This window comes from Mobula birostris, chromosome 5 (assembly GCF_030028105.1).
Source record: "Mobula birostris isolate sMobBir1 chromosome 5, sMobBir1.hap1, whole genome shotgun sequence".
NCBI classification, from domain to species: domain Eukaryota; kingdom Metazoa; phylum Chordata; class Chondrichthyes; order Myliobatiformes; family Myliobatidae; genus Mobula; species Mobula birostris.
In genome coordinates, this window is record NC_092374.1 from 62,773,288 (window position 1) to 62,792,458 (window position 19,171).

The 19,171-nt window shown below is 43.5% G+C and overlaps 1 protein-coding gene across 1 annotated transcript in view; it reads left to right on the forward strand.

Moving 5' to 3' along the window:
- musk (muscle, skeletal, receptor tyrosine kinase) overlaps positions 1-19,171 on the forward strand; it is a 181,434-nt gene that overhangs the window by 154,080 nt on the left and 8,183 nt on the right. Inside the window, exon 16 of the mRNA XM_072258156.1 lies at positions 10,183-10,331. Coding sequence (XP_072114257.1) covers positions 10,183-10,331 — 149 coding nt within the window. The remainder of the gene's footprint in view (positions 1-10,182; positions 10,332-19,171) is intronic.

The following is a 19,171-nucleotide window of genomic DNA, read 5'->3' on the forward strand; positions in this document are numbered from 1 at the left end:
TGACATCTCCTCTGTACCTACATCCAAGCACCTTAAAACTGTACCCTCTTGTGCTAGCCATTACAGCCCCAGGAAAAAACCTCTGACTATCCACAACATCAATGCCTCTCATCATCTAATCCTCCGTTGCTCCAAAGAAACAAGGCCAAGTTCACTCAACCTATTCTCATAAGGCATGCTCCCCAATCCAGGCAACATCCTTGTAAATCTCCTCTGCACCCTTTCTATGGTTTCCACATCCTTCCTATAGTGAGGCAACCAGAACTGAGCACAGTACTTCAAGTGGGGTCTGACCAGGGTCCTATATAGCTGCAACATTACCTCTCGGCTCCTAAACTCAATCCCACAACTGATGAAGGTCAATGCACTATGGTTCTTTCTTAACCACAGAGTCAACCTGCGCAGCTGCTTTGGGTGTCCTATAGACTCGGACCACAAGATCCGTCTGATTCTCCACACTGCCAAAAGTCTTACCATTAATACTATATTCTGTCATCATATTTGACCTACCAAAATGAACCACCTCACACTTATCTGGGTTGAACTCCATCTGCCACTTCTCAGCCCAGATTTGCATCCTATCAATGTCCCACTGTAACCTCTGACAGCCCTCCACACTATCCACAACACCTCCAACCTTTGTGTCATCAGCAAATTTACTAACCCATCCCTCCACTCCTTCATCCAGGTCTATATAAAAATCATGAAGAGTAAGGGTCCCAGAACAGATCCCTGAGGCACACCACTGGTGAATGAACTCCATGCAGAATATGGCCCATCTCCAACCATTCTTTGCCTTCTGTGGGCACGCCAGTTCTGGATCCACAAAGTAATGTCCCCTTGGATCCCATGCCTCCTTACTTTCTCAATAAGCCTTACATGGATTACCTTGTCAAATGCCTTGCTGTAATCCATATACACTACATCTACTGCTCTACCGTCATCAATGTGTTTAGTCACATCCTCAAAAAATTCAATCAGGCTCGTAAGGTATGACCTGCCTTTGACAAAGCCATGCTGACTATTCCTAATCATATTATGCCTCTCCAAATGTTCATAAATCCTGCCTCTCAGGATCTTCTCCATCAACTTGCCAACCACTGAGGTAAGAGTCACTGGTCTATAATTTCCTGGTCTATCTCTACTCCCTTTCTTGAATAATGGAGCAACAGTCACAACCTTCCAATCCTCCAGAACCTCTCCTGTCCCCACTGATGATGCAAAGATCATTGCCAGAGGCTCAGCAATATCCTTCCTCACTTCCCATAGCAGCCTGAGGTACATCTCGTCTGGTCCCGGTGACTTAAACAACTTGATGCTTTCCAAAATCTCTCGCACATCCTCTTTCTGAATATCTATATGCTCAAGCTTTTCAGCCTGCTGTAAGTCATTCCTACAGTTGCCAAGATCCTTTTCCGTAGTGAATACTGAAGGCAAGTACTCATTGTGTACCTCTGCTATCTCCTCCAGTTTCCCTGAACATTTCTTCTGTACATTTCCCTGAGAACATCTGTTCACAATTTATGCCTCCAAGTTCCTGCCTCATATATCCCCTTACTCCAATTAAACACTTTCCTAACTCATCTGTTCCTATCCCTTTCCAATGCTATGGTAAAGGAGATAGAATTATGATCACTATCTCCAAAATGCTCTCCCATTGAGAGATCTGACATCTGATCAGGTTCATTTCCCAATACCAGATCAAGTACAGCCTCATCTCTTGTCGTCTTATCTATATATTGTGTCAAGAAACCTTCTTGAATACACCTAACAAACTCTTCCCCCCCCCCCATCTAAACCCCTCGCTCTATTAAAATCTCCCACCACGACAACCCTGTTATTATTACAGCTTTCCAAATCTGTGTCTCTATCTGCTCCTCGGTGTCCCTGTTACTATTGGGTGATCTATAAGAAAACACCCAGTAAAGTTATTGACTCCTTCCTGTTCCTAACTTCCACCTACAGAGACTCTGTAGACAATTCCCCCCCCATGTCTTCCTCCCTTTCTGCAGCCGTGACACTATCTCTGATCCACAGTGCCTCGCGCCCACCTCTTTTGCCTCCCTCCCTGATGAAAGGCTCCAATACCCCATTGGTTCCATTTTGGCTGAATCGTACTGTGACGAGAGTCCTTGACAAGGATGGTTTGGACACAATGCTGGGATATCCAAAACAAGGTTCAAGACACGGTAGCAAACTGGATCTGAGCACAAAACAAATGCTAGACAATATCTCATATAGGCTTACAACTGAGCACCAAACCACAATACAGGTGTCCTTAAATAATTTTTGGTACCCAAAACACGATTACCAATTAGAGGGACCGTACTGAGCCCTCAAAAGGGCTGCACCAGCTATCCACGTTCCGGGGAGTTAAAGTGTCTAACTACTGGAGGCTGGTGTGGTTGGGAGTGTCTCTTAACAGACGTGGACTAATGATGGATAGTCAGCATGGCTCTGTGCCTGATAGGTCATGCATAACCAATCTTATAGAGTTTTTTGAGGAAGTTACTAGGACAGTTGATGAAGCAAGACAATGGATGTTCTCTACATGGACGTTAGAATGTGGGACAAGGTCCCACATGGGAGATTAGTCAAGAAGGTTCAGTCGCTTGACATTCAAGATTGGGTAATAAATTGGATTAGACATTGCCTTTGTGGGAAAAGCCAGAGAGAGGTAGTAGATGGTTGCCTCTCTGACTGGAGGCCTGTGATTAGTGGACTACTGCAGGGATCAATGCTGGCTACGTCGTTGTTTGTCATCCACATCGAAGACTTGGTTAATAATGTGCTTAATTGGATCAGTAAACTTGCAGATGACACCAAGATTGGGGTGTAGGAAGAGTAAGGAAGACTATAAAAGCCTGAATGGTAGTGAGGGAGGAGGTGTGGGGGCAGGTGTAGCACTTGTTCTGCTTGCAAGAATAAGTGCCAGGAAGAAGACAGTGGGGAAGGATGAATGGACAAGGGAGTTGCGTAAGGAGTGATCCCTGCGGAAAGTGGAAAGTGAGGGGGAGGTGGGGAAGGATGTGCTTGCTGGTGGGATCCCATTGGAGATGGTGGAAGTTATTGAAAATTATGTGCTAGACATGAAGAAATCAATGTTTATGTCCCTCCCCACTGATCTTCTTTGTGTCACTTATCCTTGCAAGCAGAACAACTGCTACACCTACCCCTACACAGGGCCCCAAACAGTCATTCCAGGTGAGGCAACACTTCACCTGTGAGTCCGTTGGGGTCATCTACTGTATCTGGTGCTCCCAGTGTGGCCTCCTGTATCTCGGTGAGACCCCATGTAGATTGGGAGACCACTTCACCGGGCACCTATGCTCCGTCCACCAGAAAAAGTGGGATCTTCCAGTGGCCACCCATTTTAATTCCACTTCCCATTCCCATTCCGGCATGTCAGTCCTTGGCCTCCTCTACTGTCGTGTTAACACTGCACTCAGGTTGGAGGCGAAACACCTTATATTGCATCTGGGTAGCCTCCAACCTGATGGCATGAACATCGATTTCTCAAACTTCTGTAATGCCGTCCCCCTTTCACCATTCCCCATTCTCATTTCCCTCTCTCACCTCCCCCGGGTGCTCCTCCCTCTTTTTTTTCTTCCATTGGCTCTGTCCTCTCCTATCAGATTCCCCCTTCTCTGGCCCTGTATCTCTTTCATCAACCAACTTCCTAGCTCTTTACTCCACCCCTCCTCCCCCACCCCCAGTATCACCTTGTGTTTCTCCCTCCCCTCTCCCCACCTTCTAAATCTGACTCCTCACCTTTTCTTCTCCAGTCCTGAAGAAGGATCTCAGCCCTCAGCCCGAAACATCAACTGTACTCTTTTCCTAGATGCTGCCTGGCCTGCTGAGTTCCTCCAGCATTTTGTGTGCACCGCTTGGATTTGCAGCATCTGCAGGTGTTATCTTGTTTGTTATTGGAACTTTGATCTGTGTTTTCGTTGTGGCATCATTTAATTTGTTCTGTTCTTCACTGGAATGTCATCCCAAATTTTTTTTCTGCTCAAACCTTGAGTACGGCTTGAATCCAAGGCCTTCTGATCTTAGGTCACAGAACTATCTACAGCTGACAATGTCCCAAACTCTGAAGAGAACTCACTATTATTCTGATGGATTAAAAATGATTAATACCAAAAGATAATCCATTTGAGGAATTAGTTTAATAAACTGCAGGACATCTACATTAGATAATTGACAGCTTTATTGGCAAAACTTATCCCTAATGATTATACCTTTCAAAGTTTCATGTCTTCATGTCAAACCACTTCACAGCTGAAATCCATCACATGACATTAAGTCATAATTAAATAGGCATCATTTCTCCGATTAGCTTGACTGCAATGTATCAGATGTCAGCCTTGTTTCAATGAACAGTGCTCTCACCCTAGGTCAACTGGTTGTGCTTTCAAATCTCATTCCAATGACTTCATCAGAAACTGCATTTACTGCACTGCCAGTACTTGGGATCAGATGTCAGACAGCGATCCCATCGTGCCCTGTCTAGTGAATACAAAAGACACGGCCATTTTCCCGGTGTTGAGGGCAATACAGTGTGCTGCTTCTCAGGCTTCAATTTGAGCAAACTGGCTGCAAAGACTATAATTACTCAAAGTGCAAAGTTTCTTACTTTTGAAAAAGGCAAACAAAGCATCAGCCATGTCTCTAAGTCTTTGCATACAATATGCAACTACCAGTATTGGAAATAGTTTATTGTCACATATTTCAAAGTTCAAGCAATATATATTATCAGAGTACATACATGTCATCACACACAAACCTGAGATACAAGTCCAGAGAACAGTAAATGTAAGCAGGATTTGTGAAATGTAAACATCAGAAACTGTAAATGGTAAACAAACTGTGCAAATTCAGATAATAGATGGCAATAAATAACAAGATGAAAGAGTCCTTAAACAGACATCCCACCTCTCCCGGAAATTCCGGGAGTCTCCTGCATATTAATAGTGGCTCCCTGATGCCTGCAAATTATATACAATATCACAGAAATCAATTTTTTTGAGAGCGAGTGAGAGAAAAGCAAGAGGGAGCATGAGAGAGAGCATGCGCACGAGAGACAGCGAGAGAGAAGGCAAGCAAATGAGAGCGCACGAGCGAGAACGAAGGCAAGCAAGCGAGAGAGCAAGAGACAGTGAGTGAGCGAGAGCAAAAGCAAGTGAGAGAGAGAGAGAGCACGAGTGAGAGCGCGCCATTGCAGAGTGTTCCAAAAAAAAATAAAACGTACGTCACCCCAGACTACCCTAAAGTGTACCCCTGCCTAATAGGGGTCAAAATAACGACAGTGTTGCTCGCTGCACTGTTTGCAACAATGACTTTTCTATTGCCCATGGTGGGTTAAGACTGTAAAAGACATGTTGAGGTGAGTTTAACAGGTGTCATTCATTCATTAGCATAGCTAACGTTATTTAAACTAGCTGGCTTGCTGCTAAGGAGCTACTCTATTGCAGACATTCCACCTCTCCTGGAAGTCTCCCGCAAATTGATGGTGCTATCTCCCTGAAATGAGTTTTTGCAGGGTGGCATGTCTGCCTTAAATGAGTGTAGTTATCCTCTTTCGTTCAAGAGCCTGATGGTTATGGGGTAGTAACTGTTCTTGAACCTGTTGGTGAGAGTCCTGAGACACCTGTACCTTCTACCTGATGACAGCAACAAGAAGAGAGCATGGCCTGGGTTCATTTATGAGGTTTTATGAGGTTCCAGAGAAAAGTTTCCAAAATATTTCACTTCCCATGTTAGTTATGTAACCCCCCAAGAAAGGTTTCACTGCTAATGTAAATGATTTTCTGTAGCAGCAATATTTGGGTTACGGCTAGAGATAAGGGGGGCTTTGGAACGTGCGCTGTCCAATGAAGGAAGTGTTTTTTCTTGTTGTGTGCCCGCAACCGAGGTGATCTGGGTCTTTTGTTCGGCGGAAGATGAGGAGAGAAGATGCCAGAAAGGAGAAGTTGTAGACACAGAAAGGAGAGGACTTGGAGTATTGATGAAGCCCAGGGAAATTGATTGGAGGACCAGCAGAAGGGAAGCATGAGCTCCTTCTTGTGCACATTAGACTGTTTCATTAAAATGGGCCCTTTTCTTTTTGTTTTACTTTACTAACTCTTTAGTCAAATTAGGAATTATAAAGCTAATTCATTTAATTGCATATGGTGTACTCTCTGTTATTTCATGGTACTGATTTGTAAAAGGGTAACACATCACACAGCATCCATGCAAACGGGAGATTTTGCACCTCAGATCTCACACGTTTGGCGAGGCCAGAGACTGTCTCCTCTAGACTAACACCACCCGCCGAACCTAAGGGCTACAATTGTGGGGGTATCGCTCCGGGATTGATTTTGTTGGAGCATTGAACCAGTGGATTTGAGCCTTTGCTAGTGTTTAAGTCTGTGCTGGTATGGATGCTGCCATGGATGAGTGGTAGTGTGCATCCACTGGGTTACCGGTAATGAATGTGTGTGTGTTGAGCGGGGTAGATATTCGTACTCCTGACGAATTGTTAATCGACTTTTGAGTATTGTTGAAGCTGTAGGCAAAGTTATGATTGTGGGGTGGAAATTTGATAAAATGGAGGGCACAGACTTTGTTTTAGTTCAGACTAGCGCTGACGTAACGGCAGTGGAACTGCCTGGTACTATTGGGGCCCCAGGAGAGGGGAGGCCGAGGGCTGTCCATACTTTCTGGGAGGAGGGGAGTGTAGCAGAACAGGCCGAATCACAAGTCGAGATCTCCCGTGGCTGGGGGCGGAGACTTCAAAGACAGGGTTCTCTCGTTTCTGAGGAGTGGTTGGATTTGGAATGTCTAATTAGTCCCCGTCCCCCAGTCAAGAGTGAGAGTTCTGAGTTGGTATCAGCTTACCTCTCTAGCGAATAAATGGCCCAGTGCACAGGCAGAGGGTCCTAGTTACTTGAAGCTAAAAATATTCTCTGGAATAGTGCCCACCGCCAAGGCGGAAGAGGAGTATGAGGCTTGGGCACAGCAGACCTCTCAGTTGTTAGGTGAGTGGGTGCTCTGATGACGTAAAATGACAGAGATTGGTTGAGAGTTTGAGGGGGTGGGCTGCTGACGTTGTGAGAACCATAAGTCCCAGTACCTCATTGCCACATTGCTGCCGCTTACATGCAAGCACTGGAAAATCCGTTTGGCACAACAGGAGGCCCAGCGGAGCTCATGACGGGGTTTCAGAACATGCGTCAGGAGAAGGGGCAGAAGCCTTCTGCCTACATCTTTCGCCTAGAGAGGTAGCTAAGTTGCTTGCAGCGCAGAGGAGCCATTCAGGCGGCTGAGGTGGATCAGTTAAGAATGGACCAAATAGCAAAGGGCGCCCAGTCCCAGGACCTGATTGCTTGGGGTCTCCGACTGCCCCCTCCTTCATTTGTTGAGCTGATCAGAGAAGTAGAGGAGGAAGAGAATGCATCGGAGGCGTGGGGGGGGGCTCCCTCAGCAGGGTACTGTCTTCCCCAGGCTAACGCCGCCAACCATTCCTAACGGTTACAGTTAGAACCTCCCAAGTCTGGTTGCATTCTTTGTTTATGTAGTTTCTCAAATGCCTGCCTATCTCTTTGGTAACAATGGGGAACAGAGCATAACCAATCATTTATTTGCTAAGGGAAAAAAAGGGGAAGTACAACAAGATCTAGGTGTCCTTGTTCATCAGTCACTGAAAGTAAGCATGCAGGTACAGCAGGCAGTGAAGAAAGCTAATGGCATGTTGGTCTTCATAACAAGGGGAGTTGAGAATAGGAGCAAAGAGGTCCTTCTGCAGTTGTACAGGGCCCTGGTCAGACCACACGTGGAGTATTGTGTACAGTTTTGGTCTCCAAATTTGAGGAAGAACATTCTAGTTTTTGAGGGAGTACAGCATAGGTTCACGAGGTTAATTTCCGGAATGGCGGGACTGTCATATGTTGAAAGATTGGAGCGACTGGGCTTGTATACACTGGAATTTAGAAGGCTGAGAGGGATCTTATTGAAACATATAAGATTATTAAGGGATTGGACACGCTAGAGGCAGGAAACATGTTCCCGATGTTGGGGGAATCCAGAACCAGAGGCCACAGTTTAAGAATAAGGGATAGACAATTTAGAATGGAGTCGAGGCAAAACTTTTTCACACAGAGGGTTGTGGTTCTGTGGAATGCTCTGCCTCAGAAGGCAGTGGAGGCCAATTCTCTGGATGCTTTCAAGAAAGAGTTAGATAGAGCTCTTAAAGATAGCGGAGTCAAGGGATATGGGGACAAGGCAGGAACAGGGTACTGATTGTGGATGATCAGCCATGATCACAGTGAATGGCGGTGCTGGCTCAAAGGGCCAAGTAGCCTACTCCTGCACTTATTGTCTATTGTCTATTGAAAAAGCATCAGAATTCAGAATCAAGTTTAATAACCCAGGCATATGTCATGTAATTTGTTTTGCAAAAACATCACATTGCAAAACCTAATTTAAATACTACAAATTACAATAAGAACTATGTATAAAATAAATTAAATAAATAATATAAAAAGAGAGCAAGAAAAAGGAAAAAACGGTGAGATAGTGCTCATGGGTGGGTTCATCGTCCGTTCAGAAATCTGATGGTGGAGGGAAAAAAACAGGCTTCTGAACCATTAAGTGTGTGTCTTCAGGCTCCTGTACCTACTCCTTGAGAGTGGCAATGCCAAGAGAGCATGTCCTGGGAATCCTTAATGATAGATGCTGCCTTTTTGAGGCATCATCTTTTGAAGATATCCTCGATACTGGGGAGGCTAGTGCCATCATGGAGCTGGTTGAGTTTGCAGCTTTTTGCCAAACCTATGCAGTGACCCCTCCATACCAGCCAGTGATGCAACAAGTCCGAATGCTCTCCATCATACATCTGTAAATGTTTTCACGAGTCTTTAGTGAAATATCCAATTGCCTCAAACTCTTAATGAAATAAAGCCATAGCCATGCCTTCGTTGTAATTGCATCAATATGTTGGGCCCAGGATAGATCATCAGAGATGTTGACACCAGGAATATAAAAGTGCTCACTCTCTCCACTGCTGATCCCTCGATGAGGACTGGTGTGTGTTCCCTCAAATTCATCTTCCTGAAGCCCACCATCAATTCCTTGGTCTTACTGCTGCTGAATTCAAGGTTGTTGTTATTCAACCAACTGATCTATCTCATTCCTCTATGCCTCCTCATCACCATCTGAAATTCTCAAACAATAGTCATGTCATTGGCAAATTTACAGATGATGATTGAACTGTGCCTAGCCACATAGTCATGGGTGTAGAGAGAGGAGAGAAGCAGGCTGAGCACGCGTCATTGAGTTGCACCAGTGTTCATTGTCAGCGAGGAGGAGATGCTATTTCTGAACCGCACTGATTGTGGTCTCCCAGTGAGGAAGTCAAGGATCTAGTTACAGAGGGAGGTACGGAGACCCAGATTTTGAAGCTTGTTGACGAGAATCAACACATGATTGTGTTGGATGCTGCCTGCAGCAGCCTGATGTAAGTATTGTTATTGCCAGGTGAACCAAGGCGGAGTGGAGAGCCAGTGAGGTGGCATCTGCAGTAGACCTATTGTGGCAAGAGGCAAATTACAGTGTGTCCAGGTACTTGTTTAGGCAGGAACTGATTCTGACCATGAACAATCTCACAAAGCACTTCATCACAGTAGATGTAAATGTAACAGAGTAATAATCATTGAAGAATAATAATTGAAGAAGCTCACCCTGCTCTTTGGCACTGGTATGATAGTCACCCTTTTGAAAGAGGTGGGAATCTCTACCTGCAGCAGTGAGAGGTTGAAGATGTTTTTGAACACACCACGAGTTAGTTAATACAGTTTTTCAGAGCCTTACCAGGTACACCATCAGGGCCTGATGCTTTGCAAAAGTTCACCCTCTTAAAAGATGCTCTGAAGTCGGCCTGCAAGACAGAGGTCACAGGGTTAGCAGATGCTACAGGGATTCGCACAGGTGTAGCTTTACTCTCCCTTTCAAAGCATGAGCTCAACTGGGGAAGAAGCATCATAGCCATTCATGATGTTAGGTTTTGCCTTGTAGGACGTAAAAAAAAAGAGCAGGGACTTTATTGTGGCTTGACCATATTCTCTGTGGCGCGAAGCACCGCTGGTCTGTGAGTAAGTTGCTGAGTGCCTCGTTACAAAGAGTTGTTTTTGTTCCCTTTAGAGCCCCTCATCTGCTGCAGCACGAGTCCTCCACCATGGTGGCTGTGAAGATGCTGAAGGAAGAAGCGTCACCTGACATGCAAGCGGACTTCCAGAGAGAAGCAACCCTCATGGCAGAGTTCGACCATCCAAACATCGTCAAGCTATTAGGTAACTCCTGCGAGTATCAGCTCTAATGAGAATGTAATCACACAATTTGATACCGAGCCATAAAAGGCAGATGCTCATCAAAAGGGTGAACAAAACTATAGGCTTTGAGGAGCATCTACAAGGTAATAAATAGACAGGCAGGTTCAGGAAAAGAATTCCAGTTTAGAGTGTAGACAACTAATGCAAGACCAAATGATCTTAGTATGATGAAAGATTGATGGACAGCATGAGCTGAAGGGTCTGTTTTTGTGCTGTTTGACTCTATCATAACAGGGGGAGAGTGGGTGAATAAGAGTCAGTAGCCTCTTTATCAGGTACACCTGTACACCTGCATGTAAATGCAGCTATCCAATCAGTCAATCATGTGGCAGCAACTCAATGCATAAGAAGCATGTAATCATTGTCAAGAGGTTCAGTTGTTTGCTCATACCAAACATCAGAGTAGGGAAGAAATGTGATCTAGGTGACTTTGACTGTGGAATGATTGTCGGTGCCAGAGAGGGTGGTTTGAGTAATCGCAGAAAAAGCTGTTCTGGAATTTTCACACACAATGGTCTCTATGGTTCACAAAGAATGGTGCGAAAGGCAAAAAAAAAATCCAGTGAGTGGCAGTTCTGTGGGCAAAAATGTCTTGCTGATGAGAGAGGTCAGAGGTGTATAGCCAGATTGATTCAAGCTGATGTAAAAGCAATAGTAACTCAAATAATCATGTGTTACAACAGTAGTATGCAGAAGAATATCTGAATGCACAACATGTCAGATATTGAAGTGGACGGGCTACAGCAGCAGGAGATCATGAACATATGCTCAGTGGCCACTCTATTGAGTACAGGAGGTACCTAATGAAGCGGCTACTGGGTGTATTTAGGAATTCAAAGTTCAATGTATTTATTATCTAAGTATGCATGCAGTAAACAACCTTGAAAATTATCTTCCCACAGATAGCCACAAAACAAAGAAAATCCTGGAACCCATTGAGGGAAAACATCAAACACCCCCACCCCCAATGCATAAAAAATCCAAATCATGCAAACAGCAAAAATAGTGGAAAAACACAATATAAAAACACAAAATGAAAGAGTCCATGCATATTCAGCGCAATTCGATCTAGCACTGTGTTGCTCACCTTCCGCAGGCCACCTCAATCGAAATTGTAAAAAATAGCAACAAAAAAAGGAACGACCAGAAACCAGGAACACATCATAACATGAATTACAGAGTCTAATTCATAAACTATGTTGATTAAACCTTGCGCAAGACTCAAAGACTCCACCGCAATGCTCTGGCAGCAGCGAGTGAGAGGGAGGGAGACCATTCAAATGCAGGGACATTCCTTCGGGAACAGCAAGCGAGAGAAAGAGGGGGAGTGAGGCCTTCACACACAGATACCTTCCTTTGGCAGCAGCAAGCGAGAGGCTGTTAGAAAGTGCTGAACATCCACTCGCCTTCTGCTTGATGATTTCAATCTTCCTCGACGCTTTAATTGGCGAGATGGCGAGAAATGAAGTCAATCACAGGCTCACACCCCGTTACCAGGCCCAACAGAAGCAGAACCACATCTGAAAGAAAAAAGAAGATATAAATGTGTGAAAGAAGTGGTTTTGTGAACCATTTGGAGGATGTCGCCCTTGGTCGCATTATTCACCGGCAATATCTTCTTCCAGATCTAGATTTTCTTGCAATTTATGAAAATTATGAGGTCTCCAGGCAACGGCCCATGATGCAGATGACTGAACTTGGACCTTCCAGGATCCGATTGGTCTGTGTGCTCATGCACTTGGCCATTGTCTGCTGTATGAAGTCTTCAGCTTGGCTCCATTGAGAAATTTCCAGATACAAAGACAAGGCCACGGAGATGGATGGTCTCAGCACCACATAAGAACAGAAAAATTAGAAGCAAGAATAGGCAATTATCCCCCCGCCCCCCCCCCGCACCATGCCAAATAAGATCATTGCTTCAAAAAGAGCACAGATTATCCTTTACCTCAGCACTACTTTGCTGTATCATCTCCAAGAAGAGCAAGTCGCTGAATGCACTCTGATGCAACTGGCGAAAGGAAAGTGCAAGTTAGGATCAGGGCAGGAGAGTATTAGATACTTACGTGCAAAATGGAGACTGACGCTGGAAGGCTTGTAGAAGAGCTTCAGCAGCAAAGGCTGTTACTAGAAGGTGGTTGAGGGGAATTAATGTGACTTTCTTAATTCTGCTGAAGCTTATGACCCAGTGCTTTGGATTACATTCCAGTACAGTGCTTAATTGATTTCTAAAGCTATTTAAGCTATTTGTAAGACAAAATGCAGATCTTATGCGGAGTCACAGCTGTTCTGCTTGGCATTTGGAATTTACAGAGGGCCCAGACCCAGGGTCTGTACAGTTGCCATTCTTTGTAGCAAAGGAGAAGGAAAAAAATGCATCATCAAAACTAATGTTTCTGCACTGACACTGTAAGCCAAACCATTGCTAATGATGAACACAATGGCAAAGCCTGTTACTTTGACAGCTGAGAGGGATTGTGGAATCCTTCTCGAACCTGACTCTCCTCAAAGTTCATCATCATCCTCCATCTGCTTCACAGCAACATGAATAGCTCCAAAGGGTCTGGCACCGATGTGAGTGGAACAGCACAGACCGGGGTCAAACATGGCTACGCCAGACCTTTACAGGGTTTCGACTCAAAATACCAACAATTCCTTTCCTCCCACAGATGCCGCTTGACTCATTAAATTCCACCAACAGGTTGCTTGTTGCTTCAGATTTTGTCATGTCTCCGTTGAACAGGAAACTGTTCAGCATGTGTCTCTTCCACTGCAGAACCAATGTCATTCCAACCTCAGTCACTTAGCTGGAGTATAAAGACAACATTAGCATATCAACCCACTCAGAGGCCAAGCTATTAGCAAAGTGGACTCTCCATGTTAATATCCAGAAGGCAAAGTTCCTTTACAATCCTGCCCGGTTACTTTAAACCATCCACAAACAATTAATATCTATGACAAGACCTTGGTCAACGTAGATTATTTTCCATATCTTGAGAGCTACCTCTCCATTTGGGCAAGCATCAATAACAAAATTCATCATCTCCAGTGTGCCAGCCATATGGAGTGTCCAAGCGCTCATATCCTGCCACAAAGTGTGTGATCCGCGGAGAGTGAACCTCTACTCTCTTGGACATACTACTCAGCAGGTTAGTCAAGGCAATGGAGGAATATACCAACACTCCCTTCACAAATCTCTTGGTATTGTTTTGTGCATGGGAGGGCTTTGATGTTCTTGTTGCCATTTGTGTGATTTTTTTGTTCATGGAGTGGTTGATGTTTTTCTTTGAATGGCTTCCATGCTTTTAGTGTTTTGTGGCCATCTGGAGAAGGCAAATCTCAGAGCTGTATACTGCATACATACATTGATAAAAAAAAATGCACCTTGAACTTTGAACGTTGAACCTTAAACCTAATTACAGGGTAAGCAAACGGGGTAACAAACTCTCCCAGAATATTGGTTACTATCAACCAGCTCCAACTGGCAGGCTACGTTCTGAAATTCCTGAAGTCAGCTCTCCAGCAAGTGATTCATGGAACATTAACCAAGATCTCTCTTATAAAAAAATATAACTTCCTCAATACTGGAACACTTGACTGCAAATTACTCAGCCTGGTGGATTCAGGAAACTATTCAGCACCTCGGATCTCTTTGAATGGGTGCATATGCAGAACAAGTACAAAGGGTGCACAACAATTCACACCGACCATTCACCCACCCATCATCTCCACCTGCCCCACCTGTGGCATAGGGCTCTTTAGTTACCTACTTTGGCCATGACAGACTGCCAAAACCAGATGAAATGATCCACTCAAGAACCCTAACACTGTAGATTTGAAAGGTATAGTGGCTCACCTATTCCAGTAGAAGTAAGGCCATGAAAGGTTTTGAATATACGGCTTGAGATGTGGAAGGTCAAGATGCTGTGTAATATGGATTGCGAGCAGAAGGTGATGATTGAATGCATTTTGGTCTAAGCTGGGAGAAGTGCAACTAATTCCCAGCACACTTAGGGTGGGAATCTAAAACTTAGCAAGAAAAATGACTTTTTTTTCTTGCTTATGTATGCAATGTCAATGAGGTTCTTCTCATTTAGTTCATTACACAAGTTCAGAATGGAACACAGGAACTTTGGAAGCCAATTTGTCCATAGCAAGCTCCCAAAAATAACCCCAGAACTGGTTTCTAGTGTGGTTCGTTGCAGGATAAATGTTGAGCTCCCAGAAATTCAGGAGAGCTTCCCTGCTTTTCATTGAAACTGTGACAATAGTAACCTTTATATTTATTTAAGAAACATATGACCCCACTGTTTATAGTTGTACAAGGAATGGCTTTTGGACTCGGCTGTGGAAATTACCATAGCCTCGTATGGTAGCTACAAGAGCATATATGTTCACCTGTAGTTACACTTTGTCTTAAGCCGAACCCCTTTCATTCTGCAGTTTAAAAAACACAAACAGGAATTCTGCAGTCCTGACGAAGGGTCTCGGCCTGAAACGTTGACTGTACCTCTTCCTAGAGATGCTGCCTGGCCTGCTGCATTCACCAGCAACTCATTCTGCATTTGTTTGGATGAAATATTCCTATCTTAGAAAATAATATTTATTTATTTATTGATTGATGTACAGTACAGAGCAGGCTCTTCTAGCCTTTTGAGCTGTGCTGCCCAGCAATCCCCCAAGCTAACCCTAGCCTAATCATGGGACAATTCACAATGTCCAATTAACCTACCAATCAGTGGGTCTTTGGAATGTGGGAGGAAACTGGAGCACCCGGAGCAAACCCACACAGTCACAGGGAGAATGTACAAACTCCTTACAGTCAGTGGCAGGAATTGAACCCAAGTTGCTGGTACTGTAAAGTGTTGTGCTAACCACTACACTACCATGCTACCCAATCAGTAAGTTCAGCCAAGATGGCATCATTAAAAACACTATTAAATGCAGTAATAATGATGAGCGAATTTCCAAGATCATGGAAACAATTATGTGTTTATTATTGACAGAAAATTTGAAAATAAAATCCAGCTGATAGGAGTCTGATAAAATGTCTTCATAACAAGAAGAATTGCTTGTCCACTTGACCAATAAATAATCCTTGTTCGCCTAATAAAATCTGCTTTAAGGTCACAATAACAAAGATCTTCCTACATAGAGGAAATAGCTTCATCATTGAAATGCAAATTTAGGCAACAGTGGGATCAATTGTTTCAGTGTCAGGAACATTATGATGAGAGTTGTGGTTTATTGGGATGCATCCTTGCCTGTAAGTGATTGGAAAGAGGAAGGTTAGGGTAGTGAATAGGTTGGGGTGTAAGATTATGATTTAAAGGCACATGTCTGTAAATGGCTACAAATGTCAGTTTCCATTGACTTGGGCCTGATATTGGAGATTTCTTTAACTGGGATCTACTTCAACGTACTTGTGTTATGAAGGCTAATTCTGCACTGCTGTAGAAAACTAAAGCTCTATATAAAAGAATTTCTGGCCCCATTTCTTTTTTTAAACTTTCGCTACTCCAATACTCTTAATCCCTTTACTATGTCTAAACTGAGCCACGTTTAGTGCTGGACAATAGAAATGTTCTCATATAAGTATTGGGAACATTGTTTTTGGTGTGTATATTGTTTCTGAGTGAATGTAGAGTAGATAGTCACAGTCTTTATCCGTGAGTTGAGAAGTCTTAAACTAGAGGGTGTAAGTTTGAGGTGAGATGAGAGGCATAAAGGAAATCTGAGAGGAATGTTATTTGGTAGTTGTTGTATGAAATGAGTGACCAGAGGTAGTGTTAAAGGAGGTATAATTATGATGCTTAAAAGGCATTTGGACAGGTAGTTGGACAGGAAAGGATTAAAGGAATAGAGGCCTAATATATGCAAATAGGATTGGTGTATAGACATCGATTGGCATGAGTTGGGCTGAAAGGCTTGTTTCTGTGCTCTACAACTCTGTTGACTCATCTGCCACTCAATCCATTTTCATGTTTTCTTGTTGCCTCCAGATTTAACAGCCCATCAACTAAATTCTGCTATCCATTATCCTGAGGTTATGCAAATATCATCCCCGTCACCCATCACTTCTGTGCTCAGTGACCTACAATAACTTCTGCTCAAGCAGTGGCTCATTTTGCATTCTTTTCCTTGCTTTCAAATTCTTGCCCCCCATGGTTTCCTGATCCCTGTAATCTCCTCCCTCTGACAACTCTGCCCTTTTCGTTCATGCCTTCCATTATCCATGAACATAAGTATTGAACTATTGAACGATAGGCCTCCTCTTCCAAGGCCCTGACTTCTGAAACTCCCTCTCCGCAGACATTTCCTCCTCTCTACTTCTTGTTCCTCCTTTAAACCTCACTCTTTGCCCCAGCTGATGGCCATTTGCCCCAGTATCTCCTCATGTAGTCTAATCCATCCCCCACCATTATTTTATAAAACTGCTCTTCAAGCCTGTGGGAAAATTCTACAACGTTATAAGTGTGGTCAAAATGAAGGTGTTACCAAGGGCAAAGAAATGATGCACTGGAGCATGTCCTCTGAAAAGAATTCCCACAATTCACCTCTTTGCCAGCAGCTGCTATTTCAATGTCATAGGTGCTGTGTCTGAAATTGAGCTGTATTGAATTTATGAAATCTACTTTGGGGCTAATAATGTTGGTGGTTTAGCTTCCAGTTTTGAGTGACCTGGGTTACTTTTCCCAAAGTAAGGGAAAATATCCTGAAATACTTCTTACCAGAACTGTAGGTATTATGATCAACCTATGTTTAACTCCAGTAAAATTTGAAGGGAGAGATGAGAAGAATAGTCTTTCTTCTAATGAACTGGTGCTCACAATATTCCATAGGAATTGCCTGTAATGGTGTCTGCAGTGGATTTAATGGTAACATCTCTCAAAAGCTGTGCACTTAGTCTTTAATGCTGGGAGATGCCAAGTTAATTCGGGTCCCTCAGCAAAGGACTGAGGGTAGCTAAATAAAATGCAAGCAGTCACAAATAGTTTTAAATTGTTGAGTTTGGGTGATTAAATGAAATTGCAGCTGTTTGCTGCCCATTATCACAGAAAGGAACCCTGGTCTCTAAGGGTGCCATTCCAGTGGTGGCAGTGACAGTGGCAGTGACTCACTGCCAAGCCAAGTTAAAACAACATATGGTGATTAGTGCAGCCATCTGAGGAGATAATTCCTTGACTACAGACACGAATAAATACAATCACATCACTTTATACCTAGGACACCAGAGAAAGCCTCTCAATGCAACTGTGCCTTCCTTTCTCCTTTTAACAACTGGCTGTTAAGGTCTTATCAGCAAATGACAAATGGTGCCCAGATGTTCATCTTTATTTTTTCAATGGAGTTGTGCAGAACTCTGGTTCCAAGGTTCTAGCTGTGATCAAAGACAATTTCCTCGAGGATTGCACTAGGAGTGATCCCTGAGATTAAATTTAACGGAAAGGTGAGCATTTCTAGAGCATTTTCCACCCTACTTCTGAGAGCCTTTCAGACATTAAGGTTCTTCTGAGGTGCTGCATAATTAAAATAAACAATGCTGGAAACACACAACAGGTGAGACAACATCTGTAGAAAGGGAAACAGATTAACAATTCAGATCAAAAACCCTTTATAGAATGAAGGGTCTCCATCCTAAAAATGTTAATTCTGTTTCTCTTTCCATGGATGCTCTCTCCTTTTAAGACTTTCAGTATCTTAATATGTTTGAAGGATAATGCCACATTATAAATTCTATATGAGTAAATTGTTGCTCTTGATGCACAGCCTTGAAGAGATAGCATTGTTTCCATATCTCTGGTTGTTTATATTTATTGGCTGAGTTGCTGCCATGAACTTGGAAATGTGCTTGTTGTGGTTACTCCCTGACCTCAGCACCAGCTATCATCTGGCCTTCAAGCCTGCTAAACTTACTCTATCTCAAACCCATCACTGACTTTGTCCTTTTACAGTGTGAAAACTGTTGAAGCACTGGCGATTGTAACAGGTAGAACAAAACAAAAACAACCCCTAGAGGAACTCAATGGGTCAAGCTGTATCTGGGCTGGGAAATAGACGATCAAATGTTTTCAGTCAAGACCTTTCACTTCAACCCAAAGCATGGCCAGTCCGTTTCCCTCCGCAGTTGCTGCCTGATCCACTGTGTTCCTCCAGCAGATTGTTTTATGTTCCAGATTCTGCACACACAGTCTCCTGGGTCTCAATTGTAACGGGGAGTTTAGGAACCAGTGATCATATAAGTAATTAAGAACAGAACCTCAAGCCTGCCTCACTATTCAGTGAGATCACAGTGTTTATCCCTATCTTAAATATACATTAAGAATTGCTTAGTCACAGATTTAATTGGCCCAGCATCATTACCACAACCATCTATGTCTAGAATGTAACCCAAATTCACTCCTTTGGATGATGCTTCCTAATCTTGGTCCTTTCAATCCAGAGGAATAGTTTAAGGGTTTAAAAACAGAAGAATTAGATCATATATCCCTTCAAATCTGCCCGGTCATTCATCAAGATCAGAGCTGATCTTTTGCATCGCTGCCATTATCACCGTATCACTTAATTATGTCCTGCCCAAAAATGCATTATTCTCAGTTTTGAATGAACATTAGAATTCAACTTGTACAAGTTTCAGAGGTAAAGAATTTCAAAGGTCCACCATGGAGTGAAAAAAAAATTCTTCTCAATCCTACGTTTTCTACCACTTATCCTGAATCTGTGCCTCTTAGCCCTAGACTTCTCAACCAAGAGAAAGGTTCTCCCTGCACCTGAACTGTCAAGCCAATTCAATTTCACTTCAT